Source organism: Pundamilia nyererei, unplaced genomic scaffold, assembly GCF_000239375.1.
Source record: "Pundamilia nyererei isolate P.nyererei 1_Seehausen unplaced genomic scaffold, PunNye1.0 scaffold00106, whole genome shotgun sequence".
Classification (NCBI taxonomy): Eukaryota; Metazoa; Chordata; class Actinopteri; order Cichliformes; family Cichlidae; genus Pundamilia; species Pundamilia nyererei.
Window position 1 is genome coordinate 1669957 of NW_005187507.1, and position 12690 is coordinate 1682646.

The 12690-nt window shown below is 36.8% G+C and overlaps 1 protein-coding gene across 1 annotated transcript; it reads right to left on the minus strand.

The window, feature by feature from the left end:
- Nucleotides 1-788: 788 nt before the first annotated feature.
- On the minus strand, nt 789-11371 carry pmelb (premelanosome protein b). Its single transcript, XM_005741026.1, has 12 exons — nt 11300-11371; nt 9357-9452; nt 8975-9121; nt 8639-8767; nt 8006-8167; nt 7384-7716; nt 5836-6063; nt 4261-4398; nt 4054-4156; nt 2680-2885; nt 2489-2579; nt 789-1212 (listed from the first exon to the last, which is right to left on the minus strand). Exons 1-12 carry the CDS (start codon nt 11358-11360, stop codon nt 1050-1052), a joined length of 1857 nt encoding a protein of 618 aa, XP_005741083.1. The 5' UTR covers nt 11361-11371; the 3' UTR covers nt 789-1049.
- Between the last annotated feature and the right edge of the window lie 1319 nt (nt 11372-12690).

Sequence of the window (12690 nt, forward strand, 5' to 3'; positions counted from 1 at the left end):
GAGGCCAGAGAGGACATGGCAGCTCTGGAGAAGGATTATGAGGAGGTGGGAGTCGACTCCATTGAGGGTGAGGGAGAGGAGGAAGGAGAGGAGTATTAAAACAAGCATTAACAGATAATAATTGATTGCAATGTGTTCTTGAATGCATTCCAAACAGAAATGTTTGTCAGTTTGGCTGTTAAGACTAAAAACTCCTGAAAATGTCAAGTTTGGCTGTCTTCTAAATAAAACCTCTGTGATTTGAAGTCCTTTGCTCTGTGTTTATTCAACCCAAATACATATTTACAACAACAAAATGATGCAACTCCAAATTTTGAGCTATAATTTTGAAGATTCTGTATTCAAAGCTTGTCAGAATATATACGTGGATATATTATGTTTTCTTAAACATTAACAATGTCTATTATAATCAGAAGCTGGACAACTAATTGGTTTCAATTTCAATTACTTCAACAGAAACCCAGTACTTTTTTCTACCTGGTGTCATTAATTCATGCGTGAATAATCATCAACAATTTAGAAAGAATATATCAGTATCTCAAGGCTGTTATTTATCAGTGATGAGAAATAAAATGAATTAATTGTGCAGTCCTCTGGTTGCCACATAGTAATTCTCTTTTTTCTACTCTTTACTAATGAAGAGTTAGAATGAGAAGGAATGCAGGGTCAGATTTGACATGAATACAGAAAGGTATTGGGAAGTACTTCTTTAATCCCCCAATAAGCTCTGCAGAGCATCAGTGTAGTCATTTTATTGGCAAAAACATAAATGAAAGACAACTCTTTTAAGTAATGTTTATTGAAAAAACATTCAAACTTTGTCCAGATTTATGCATTTATATCTACCACACTTGCTTTAAGTAGGTACAAAAAAAAAGATCAGCGCATGTCTAAGGTATAATTCTGGGAAATAGTTTGATTTCATCCTAAATATAACACATCAGTGTCTGTAATTCAACAGATGCTTAAAAAAAGTATTTAAAAAAAACATCCCCGGTGCTTGTGACACGCATAACCACTTGTATTTAGCTGTGTGAGGCTGTGACGATTCACACCGGCTTGTCCTGCAGCAGAGGACATTTGTCCACGACTCCTCGCCGGTTCAGGATGTTCCAGAAAGATGAGGGTCCAGAGGTGCTTTGAGCCCCGCGGAGCTGTGAGCCTCCAGACACAGTGACGTCTTCCTTCAGAGGACGGTAGGACTTAAAGCGCCTGTCGAGCAAAACAATCACAGGCTATTTTTAAGCATTTATGATTTATTCATGTTAAAGTATGAAATAATAATGTTAACAGGGTTGCCTTCATTAGTAAACCAACAGATTCTTATATGCACATCACCTCCACTCTACATAACCTTTTAACGATTTTAAGTTCACTGACAGTAATGTTGTGTTTTTCACTCTCATTACACTTTTGGTGTCTTTTTTTTGCTGCAGCAGGCTTCTGTTTAGCAAAGAAAAACTCAATAAAAAAACCTCTTTATGCTACATGTTCAGCCCCAAAGTAAAGGCCTACAGATTTGTATGTCTTTTTACCAACCTGTCATGTTTGTGCATCAAAGACTGTATATCAAAGATGGATGTAACCACAGTGACGTAGCACAAGTGGTCACCTTCATGTGAAAAACCACAGTTCCTCTTATGGCTGCTTTAGGCTGGTTCCTCAACCGAGTCAGTTAAAATACTGGACATGTTAACAGCCTGCTACAAATAAACACTTTGATTTCTCATTTTTTGTTTCGACCTTTCATAATGAGCTTAGTGATGATATCTAAGTTAGCTGTTGGCTGCATATTATTTTTACCCTATTCCTCTGTATTCCTCTTAAAATATATGAAACAAGAAGCACTTCGAGAGCACAACCCTTCGCAAAGGCAGCTCACTCTCTGGGCAATATTTACTTTTAAGGGAATAGTATTATATGTTGCATATATTATATTTTAATATAATATATAATAAAATAAAGTGAAATTAGTTGAAAATGTGAAAATATTTTTGAAGTTTTGTTTTGCAAAAAATAATATTTATTCAGAAACTTTGCACGTGTTCAAGTTGACATGTATTTAAATGGTTATAACATGTTACTGTAACATACATAAAAATCATAACCAGTGTCCTTTACTAAATGTTGAATCCCCATATATCATTCCCTATTTATCTTTTTGTTATTAATACAAACAATAGCAGTAAGAAACAGAGTTTTAAACAGATCTATATAACGTTGTTATCACTCTGACTTTCACATCAATCTCTTGACCTTGACGCAGAGGAAAGAGGTCATGAGTGGCATGATATTTAAAATCTCTATATAGCACTTTCTAAAAGTTATAAGGCTTTTTGTCCATTTTTCCACCAATAAATCATTAAGTTCAATCAAGTTGACCTTGAAAACTTTTTTACTCACACACACATGCAATCACTACCAAAAACAACCTCCTTGGTGGAGGTAATAAGAAAACAGCCATCTAGAAATAAGTTGGAGTTCTTACTTGTAAGAATATGCCACTATCCCGACAGCCAGAACAAATACCAGGACACCCAGCAGCATGGCGATAATTTCAGACGAGGACAAACCAGAGCCTGAAACAAGGATCACACTGTCAGGTCGAAGCAGACACATCAAATGCTGTCAAACCAAATCAATTCATGTTACTGTTGTATGGGGGGTTATGTTGCATACCCATGTCAACGTGGACTTTGGCACTTGTTACAGCTAAACTGACATCATTGGTCAAGGAAACATTGATGCAGTAGACACCAGAGTCATTGAGGAAGTGGTGGAGTACCAGCTGGCACTCTTCTGATGGCTCCACCATGTTGCACACTGAGTGAATTGGCCTCAAGCACTCAGAATCCAAAAGCACACTGCAGACCTCTTTGGGAAGGCTGCAGGAGAAAGAAAGTGAGTAAAATCTAACTGTACACTTTAAAGTGTGCCTATTTTTACTCATTTAGAGGTTCTTGCTTTGATTCTTGGACTCTACTAAATAGCTTTGCACTACCCAGAGTTCAAAATAACCAGTTCTTAATCAGATACTGGTTCAACTGTCTTAAACGTCTTAAATGTTTTAACTTTCTTTCGATTCCCTTTAAGCCAACTTTCTTCTGGTTCTTTTCTTCCGAAGCCAAATTTCTTTTCACAAAGAGAAGGCTTAAATAGGTTTGATAATAATAATAATAACCAAGAACAGAAGTAAAAGAGGGGAAAAAGAACATTTGAAACAAAAAAAATAGTGTATATACTGATGAGTGTTATAATGGTTATCCTTTCCCCTAATTTCTTATCACTAAAGACATACATAAAGGCCAAAATCACATATTAGTCATATAGGAAGCGGAGGCCTCATATGGAAGACATTAATTATTCAGCACATTCATATTGTGGTAGAACAGGAGACCTGTAAGCAGGACAAAGTAGACTGGACTTCACATGGTCAAATTGTTTCTGCATGTCTGGATTTTCTTTCTTGTTTGGAATCATATAAGCAGGGACAGTCGTGAATCCATAGTGTCTTAGATATAGTTATTTGCACCACATAATAATGCAGTGCAAATAATTCATTCTGTTATGCGAATAAGATCAAAATCTGCTGCTTTCTAATTAACATGGTTATTATTTCTCTATTTTATAGCCATTTACAATCGACTATAATAAAAAATAGACACTGAAAACAGATTTTAATGTTAAAAAAGGATCCATTTCTCCTGATTCAATTAATTGGACTTGGTTACAGTATGACAGAGCTCATATCTTAGCAGATCATCTGTACGATTATGTTATCATCCCCTCAAAAACTTCCTGAGGAAGCAGACAAACGTTCAGCTACTCTCCCCTTGGCCTCAGACTCACACACGAAACACTTTGACAGTCAATGTTATCAGGAAGGCTGAGTGCTTGGAGCCATCTGGAGCCTGTTTACAAAGGAGCCTGTGTATAAACCATTCTTACTATTGGAAATGTTCCACCTCTGTGAATGTAATAAGATGACTAGATTTCCTTTAGAGGCTTTCATTTATTCTGTGGCAGCTTAAAACATGGTGCAGGACCACTCACCTTCCCAGGCAGGTCACGGTGACATCCAAAACATTTTTGTTCGTCCTGGGTGTTGCCATCACTGTATTGTCCATGTGTACAATCTCTACTTTTTCAATTCCCTCTGAAAACAAAGACACAGAGAAAGAATCTCACTGATAATCACCTTTTAATTTGTCTCTGGCTGTGTTTTTTACATTTAAGGAAAAGGGTACAAATAAAACTCACCAAATATTTCTATGCTGGTGCAGAAGGATCCATAACGATATATCACACAATCGTCATCAGAGGATTTTTTGTCGGCATCCCTCTTAACCAGCACAACAACTGGAGCTTGTCCCGTGAGTGTGACTGTGCGCTTAGTGTCTGGTGAGAACAGCCAGAGAATTATTGCACAAACAATTCATACTGGCATTTGTAAGTTGCACCAAAGACACATCAGCAACTTTTGCAAATTGTTTTGGCTGCTGTGAAACAAGATTTGCAACATCTTTAATTTTACAACTGCATCAGGAGCGCAAACTGATGCAAAAGCAAGAAAATACAAGACAGACAGCTGTTAGGTTAGTAAGATGAAATTTATGGAGTAAGATTAGTTTATATGCATGTTTATTCCTGGATTTCCTTACTTACTTCACTGCTCCTTTAACATGTCGACTCTTATTTTGGTGCGTTTTGTAGCTTCATAATCAAATCACATGGAATAAGGTAAAATGGACTGAGATCTCCCAGCCAGCATGCAAATCGCATGTAAAGATGATAAAGTCCAACACAGCTGTTTGAATTTGCTCAGCTTGCTTTGTACAATGGTGGTGTTTCAAAAAACATTTACATTTGAGGAAATCACTCAATGATCTTATCCTGATCATCTGACAGTTCGCTTGCTGATATGTTTGCCCTTTAACAGGATGCTTTGTTGTTTCTGCACATTTTAATAAGCTCCAGTATTTGACAGGGAAAGTTTCTGAAAGTAATAGATATTTAATAGATTCCCAGATATTTTTCTAATCCACTCTAGCCACGTCTGTAGATGGACACGTGCGGCATGCACGTGGCAGCTGCCAGTCCATGGTGTGCATGAAGTAATCCATGAATTGTCTCTTTGTGCAAAACAAGAATCTCAACTGATGTATGACTGTAAGGCGTGACTGCTGAGTCACTCTCAAGTCATTCAGCGGCTTGACAAAAAGGAAAAGTGACAGACGGTTGAACATTATACATTTAGAACCTAAAATCTTTATCCTCATATAATCTTTTTGAATCTATAACTGCTGGTGTGAAATGCAGAAGTCCAGTGCAGGTTACAAGTTTTTACATCTAACAATGTCATTTAGACTCTTAATGTATGCTAAAATACATTTTTATAAGCATTAATATCTCTGCCAGAGTTTTTAAAGTTTCAGTAATAGCAGGCCGTTCAATTTCAGATTTTATTTTTAATGTATGTAATGCAATGAATCACCAGTTCACAACAAAAGACCCTAAAATTTTAGCTACAATATAGCAAAAGAATCCAATGAACAGACCAATCAGATCACTTGGGAACAGCACTTGGCCACAGTGGGAACAAAGAACTCCGTCTCAAGAGGAAGAGACTGCCGTTTGAGGTTTGGATTTGAGGTTGAGGGACAAGAGGATGATGGAGAGACCAGGTGTATGAAACAACTGTACATAATGCTTTAACGAGAAGTCTGTGTGAGTTTTATGTGTACGAATCCTGCACATGTGACCTCATGTGTGGCTAAGCTTGAAACATTTATCTTCCAGGAAACTTTTGACTATTTTCATGCAAATGTTGCTCACCTGCTGTCAGCCTGTTCCCCGCCTCTCTGTGAGCTAGCAGCTGGTTGATGGGAGACGGAGTCTTTTCCACAGTTGGCGTTTCCTGGGCCAACTGAGTGTTGGGGGCAGTGGAGGCCTCGTACTCGGTGTTGTCCTCTTCCGTGTCCGAAGGACCAGTGTTGACATTTACACCAACTGACTTGGTGGAAACCAGAACAGGCCCAGCAGACGCCAGTACAGGAGCTTTCACTGCAAACATATTCATTTACGTTCATGAAGGCAGGATCAGTATTACACACATATCTATCTGTCTGCTCTGCATTTCTCTCTCCTCTTCTCCCTCACTCCTGAACCAATCAAAGCAGATGGCAGCCCTTCACTCAGACTCATTCCCTTGTTGGTTTCTTCCCCTAAAAAGATCGTTCTTCCTCCCTTTCATCACCACTTTCTTACTCATAGTGGATCACTGGAGTTCTTTACCTTATATTATAAAACACTTCCTGTATTTGCTCACAGTAAACTTTAATGTTTTAAACTTGTGCTCATCTTGAACTTAACTTCTGATTATTGCTGCTCCTGTCACCAGGGGGCAACGTTTTACAAGTTGCTGTGTTAAACTGCTTTCAGATGCACATTTTTTTTGTTTTTGTTTGTTTTGTTTTGTTTGGGGGGAGGGGGGGGATCTTTTTTCTTTTTAGCTCCAGCCCCATTTGCTTAAGAGATTTTTCCCATTCAAGTCCTGAAGAAAGATATGATTAACTAACTGCACCATCTTGTGGTTCAAATAGGTATTACATAAACGTACAGCCTGACCACAGTTTAACTTCATTTGATATCTCACATTATTATTTTATATATAAAATCATTTTGGTTGTTCTCTCATGTTTTGTTGATAGTTTTTAGACATTATATACTTTGCATAAAGATTTCAGTTTAAACATGTTATTATATCTATTGCTGAATTTTAAGGAAGCAACATTAATTATTTTTATTATGGGTATTTGTAAATTCCACTGTTGTACTTGTCACATTTTTAACATGCTGTGAGTCTGAATGACTTCTACCATGACCGCATCTCTCTTGTAAAACAGATTTTTATTACAACCGGACTTCCAAGTAAAATAAAGATAATTAAACAAATAAAATGTAGTGTAGTGCTTTACATTTTAACTACACTTTCACTTTGGCAAGCCAAAGGTCGCTGGTTCAATTCCAGCTAGAGACACAAATCCCTTTGGGCAAGGTTGTATCAGGAAGAGCCTCCAGCATAAAACTTTGCCAAAGCAAACATGTGGAGTGACTCATTGTGGGATCTGGCAAAATTCACTTTATTTTGGCTACTTTATTATGTTTTAATTCATATTTTCACTCCAAATGTTGAATTCATCAGCAAGTGAGAGTTAATGTAATCATCTATGTGCATAATAATACTGATACAGTGTTGACTTGACATTTGAAAAGAAAAAAATGGAAAAAAAAAATCTAAATCTAGAGAATAATATTTTTCATGTTAGTAAATGACTCAGACTCACTAAGTATTTTTATGATCCTTTAATAACTGTGTGCTACCTGTGGTGCCCGGATTGTTAGGTGGACCAGGGGTCTTGGTTGGGGTATCCACTGGTGGGTCACAGGCCTTGTCCGGGATGACCGCCTGGATCACCACTTTAGGTTTGAATGAGCCTGAGCTGATGTAGGTGTGAGTGACAGTCAGCTCTCTGGAAATCAGAGCCCCGCTTGCATCCCCAAAGTCCCAGTTGAAGGTGATGTCTGCGTTGCTGAGGTACTCGCTGGGGTCGTGGAGAGTGATGGTGAAGGCGATCGCCCTGTTCTGGATGAAGCGCATGTCGGCCACCTCGATGTCATTGACTTGGTCCAAAGAGACAGCGAAGGGGATTTGATCTGAGGAGGACGCCAAAGCATGATGTTAACAAATAAATGAGCAACAGATTTGCATTTCATGACTATCATGAGAGAACGTGAGAGCAAATATTTCCCCTCACTCCTTTATTTTAGGCTTTATTAAGCAACAAACAGATTTATTATGCTTTTGATGAATGTTTCAGTTAGCATCTTATTATGCAGTGCACTCTTATTTTATTTCATGCATATTTCTACTAATTATAATTCCACTATTTTGTTCCTTTGCCTGACCTGAACGCTATGTTTCTGTTTTCTGTCTGTTACTAACCAGTGATGGAGAACTGTGTGGAGGCATATCCCAAAGGAATGAACTTCTCTTTGCTGCGGTAGTGGTAGATAACGATGTCCATGGTGTAGGAGCCCAGAGGGATGTCATCTGTGCCGATAGTCAGGGAGGAGGAGGGCCCGTCTGCCACCTGCCAGTACTGACCTGCCAAATGAGCAGCAGAAGCCCAGTGAGATAACACTGAACAGATCATTTAAAGAGAAACTGAAGGGCTTTTCAATGCTTTCTGACTTGTATATAGATATACAGTCATAATAAATCTCAGTACAAGAAAACAAAAGTTTCAGCTTCAAGTTTCTTCACCTCTCTTTAGCATCGTCTGTTACTTTGGATGTTTAAACCCACCTGCCTTCACTACCTCTACTCCTTGTTTTCCTTTCCACCTGTTTCCCTCTAATACACACACATATATTCCTCTTCACTCCAGAGCATCTCCACCTCTCCAGGCTCTCCTCCACTTGTTCTCTGTTCTCACTACAGATCACAATCACAGCCCCACCTTCAGTCCGTCTGCCACTCCCACTGCACACCTCACCACTGTCTTGTTTTCCTCATAGAAGCATTTCATTTTGTTATTCATTTACTCATTTATTAATAGAAGTGAGCTCCTCTCACCCCAGGTCTTCCACACAAACACGTAGGCGGGTTTCTTGTCTTTTTTCAATAGCGTCCCATCAGGGAACACAGCCTCCCAGTCTGTGTTCTGTGTTGGGTATACTGGCTCAGACTCAAGATGCTTTGTTCCTGTAACAGGAAGAGAAATTCTAATAATTTATGATTTCACAGATAAGCCCCTGACATGCTGTTGTTAAATAAGTGATGGTGCAATGTGGAAAGTTATTATAATTCATTACTATTCTTCCTGTGGGGACTGGCAGCTGCAAAACACTTTTAATTGCACTGATTAAAAAAATGCATTAAGTCACTGAGGGTCAAACATGCATGCATTACCATTGATTACGCAGTCTTCAGCCCAAACCACGTCTCCATCAGGCAGCACCTTTTGGTTGCGTGGAAACTGCAGGTCAATAGTGAAGGTAACTCTGGCTCCAGTCAAAGTTGGGGAATCATTTCCAACATTAAACGTCACTTTTCCTCCTGTCCCAAAGACAGAAATGAAAGTATCTGTCAGTATAATACTTCATTCAGGACAATAAAAAAGCAAATAAATGAATAAAATAAACATCTTTAAAGATAGACAGACAGACAGACAGACAGACAGACATATAGATTTAGATTTAGATTTAGATTTAGATTTAGATTTAGATTTAGATTTAGATTTAGATTTAGATTTAGATTTAGATTTAGAAGAGATAGTTTACAACTGATGTACCTTTCCAAGAATCTTTGTATCGTGGGTCTCCATCTTTCCAGATCGGGTACATCTTGGTGTTCCATGACGGGTAACGAGTGAAGCGGTTTTTGGGCTCTGAAATATCGGAAATAAATATATTTAAAACAGAATACAAACTCTCCTCCATACTAAAGATTTAATTTGTTACTGTGGGTTTAAAGCTTCCTTGTAATTCTCTGATATCTGGTAGTAATTAAACAGAACTGGTGCCATTAAAGGGAGTTGTCCCAGTGATTAAAACTAACTTTTATAGTTCTCACAAACCTCTTTGTTGTTTCTTACAGCAGCCCAAAAGTCACTGTTGTTATTTATTTATTACTGGAGCTATGATTTGATTTATAAAATGTAGCTGAAGATGGATAAATAGATGAATGAGGGGTTTTTGCAGTATGGAGCTCTGATCTCAATCCCTCTCATGTGATGCTCAGCTGAGTGTGTGTGATTAACAGCGTCACATGCAGAGTTGAGTTTGGATTAAACCTATTGGCAGATAAAGACTCTCCAATTATGAACTGAGCCTCAGTTATTTTACAGCAATCACGTTCCTCTTTCAGTCAATTCATGGAAAAACTTGAGTGAACATTAGATGTGTAAAAAGTTTAGTCCGGAGCTGAGGCAGAATTTAGTGACAGCCGCTCCACTTTATTATTTATTCAAGTTTTGGGTTTTGTTGCCCATCATTTAGCAAGAAAGCTCTTCAAAGGCTGGATAAGAGGAATTATTACAGCAATCGCTAACTCCCAGCTCTTTTTTATTTACTGTAAGTTTTTAAAGTGAGTGTTTGGCTTCTTGTTCTGCAAAGACTGAATTCTGTGTTATTCATGTGTCATGTCTTTCATGCATGGTTGAGTAAAGAGGTCATGGGAAAAAGTAGCCTCACATCTTATAGACCACAACATTGTACCGTTTTATTACACATGACTCTGCATATACATGTCACTCTTTATGTTACTACACAGGTTGTATTTCTTATTTGTGAAGTGACAAAACATTAAGTTTAAATTCCCTCTCTGAGGAAACCTGTGATCAAAATTAAACAGACATGCTGAAGAAGCTTTTATCAAATATTCACAGATTACTGTGGAAGTATGCAAAGTAGAGCCATTTTAGAGAGATAATTCTTCATTTGCATTTCAGAAAACTTGTAATATAAAAATAAGATTCTCAGTGTAAATAATCATCTACACAAGTTTCATGGTAATACCACATCTAAATGTTTCTATTTTTACCCCATATTCATAAAATAATCTAAAGAGTTGTGGCTTAGAAACAAGAAATAAATAGATTGTATTTATTTTTTCTTTGTACAGTGAGCAATTTTCTAGTTTAAAAAAACAAATATGACGGATAACATGAAAGAAATCAAATCAAATTTGTATTCTTCGGGGTTCTGAAGGTACTTGGACATTTAAAACTGTTGTGTGAACAGATGAATTCCATAAAAATGTAACTAAATCTGTGTAAAATACACGTAGTAATGTTTTAATCACTCATATCTACAATCTCAGTAACAGAATGCTACTACTTTACTTCTACTACTTTAAATGAATGGTTCAGTTATTTGCAGAGATTCATATAACAGTACACAATAACATTTTAACACACCCAAAACTCACAACATTATAAAAATAGTCTTGGCAGTAAAATGCCAGTTAAATATTAATGGAGTGTATGAAACTTGGGCATATTTATGATTATTAATATGTCTTCATACTTCAGCTGCTTTTACACAGTTGATTTTTAAAGCTTTCTCCAGGTTGTTTGTTCATTTTTACGTTTGTGATGCTGAATCAAAATCTCATCCTAATACTGAAAATTCTCTCTTTAAATCTGAAGATTTCTAATCTAAATCATGCGTGACTCTGCGTCTTCCTCTTACTGCTTAAAGCATTTTTAAATGAAAAAGCATTTTCTTTACTCACTTGCCACAGTTTGTGAAGCTGCTGCCAGCAGCACCAAAAGCACAGCAGACGTCCACATCATCTCTGTGAAATATCCCGTTAGTGAGCAGCAGGCGACAGAAAACTGGCTTTATAAACGGTCTAATGTTTGACCTCACGTGATGCACTAGCAACAGAAACGCCTTCTTCCTCCACTCAGAGTTCGGGGCGCCTGGAGCAACAGGCCTGGTGTGCATATAGTCAAAGCTCGTCTCAGGGATTACAGTCACACCTCCAGCTGGGAAAGAGCCACACGATCACTTAAGGAATGTTTAATTCCACATTTAACATAGGTTCACAAGTAAAAGTCTAATAAGTACTTTCACTCAAATTCTGCATTGGCCTACTTTGCATTACTCTACTAACATCACATTCTACGCTACATTTAAGAGGAAAACATTTCACTTTTTACAATACATTTTTACAGCTGACATTAGTATTCATTTTGATTATAAAACCTATATAAAACATATAATTTATGTACTTAATTACTCAGACTCGGTTCAGGCTCCAGTTTAGCCAACCTAGATACTAAAATGATACAGTGGCATTAAAGTATCATTAAGCTACATATCATCTAAGGACTTAATGCATTTTTGCATTGATTTTACTTTTTTCTTTAATTTTTGTTATTACCAAGTAATAAACATTAGTGATATTTATTATCATGCTAATGTGGCTTTGTTTGTTTTTTTCAGTTCAGCTCAGTTACAGTTAATTTTCAGTCGACTTCGTCCTTTCAGTTCAGTTTCTATCATTTGAAAATCTTTCGTTTTCAGTTCGACATCAACATTACAATTGATGTTATTTTACAAATGTTTCATTTTATGAAGGTAACTGACTCCCATATCAGTATTTATTTTACTTTAATTAATTTTATAACCTTATAATATAATTTGTACTAATTTATGGTCAATTTTTTAAATTTCATCTAATAAAATATTTTTCAGCCTGGATTCAGTATTTAGTTTATGCAACTGTAATAACTTTTTAATTAAAATAATTCTGCATTAACATGTAACTTCAGATTTTAATTTAAAAATAAAGTTTACATTTAAACAAACATGTCTGAAACTTTCAATCTGTTCATATTCATCAGATTGAGAGAAACACATATTCTGTCCAATCCATCTTTAATTTGATTTATTTATTGTTTGTTTTTATACCGACGCAGAGATAAAGAGAGTCTTTGATCATAACTGTTAAAAAGAGTTCAAAAACATCAGTTGCACACCGAGATTCCAGCACTATAGACAACATTGTGATATAAAATTATTACTAAGTATTCAGATGTAATGCTTACTGTCAGTACCTGCATATTTGCATCACTTCAAACGTATTGTAGTTATTCTGAAGCATTATTAACGTGAACA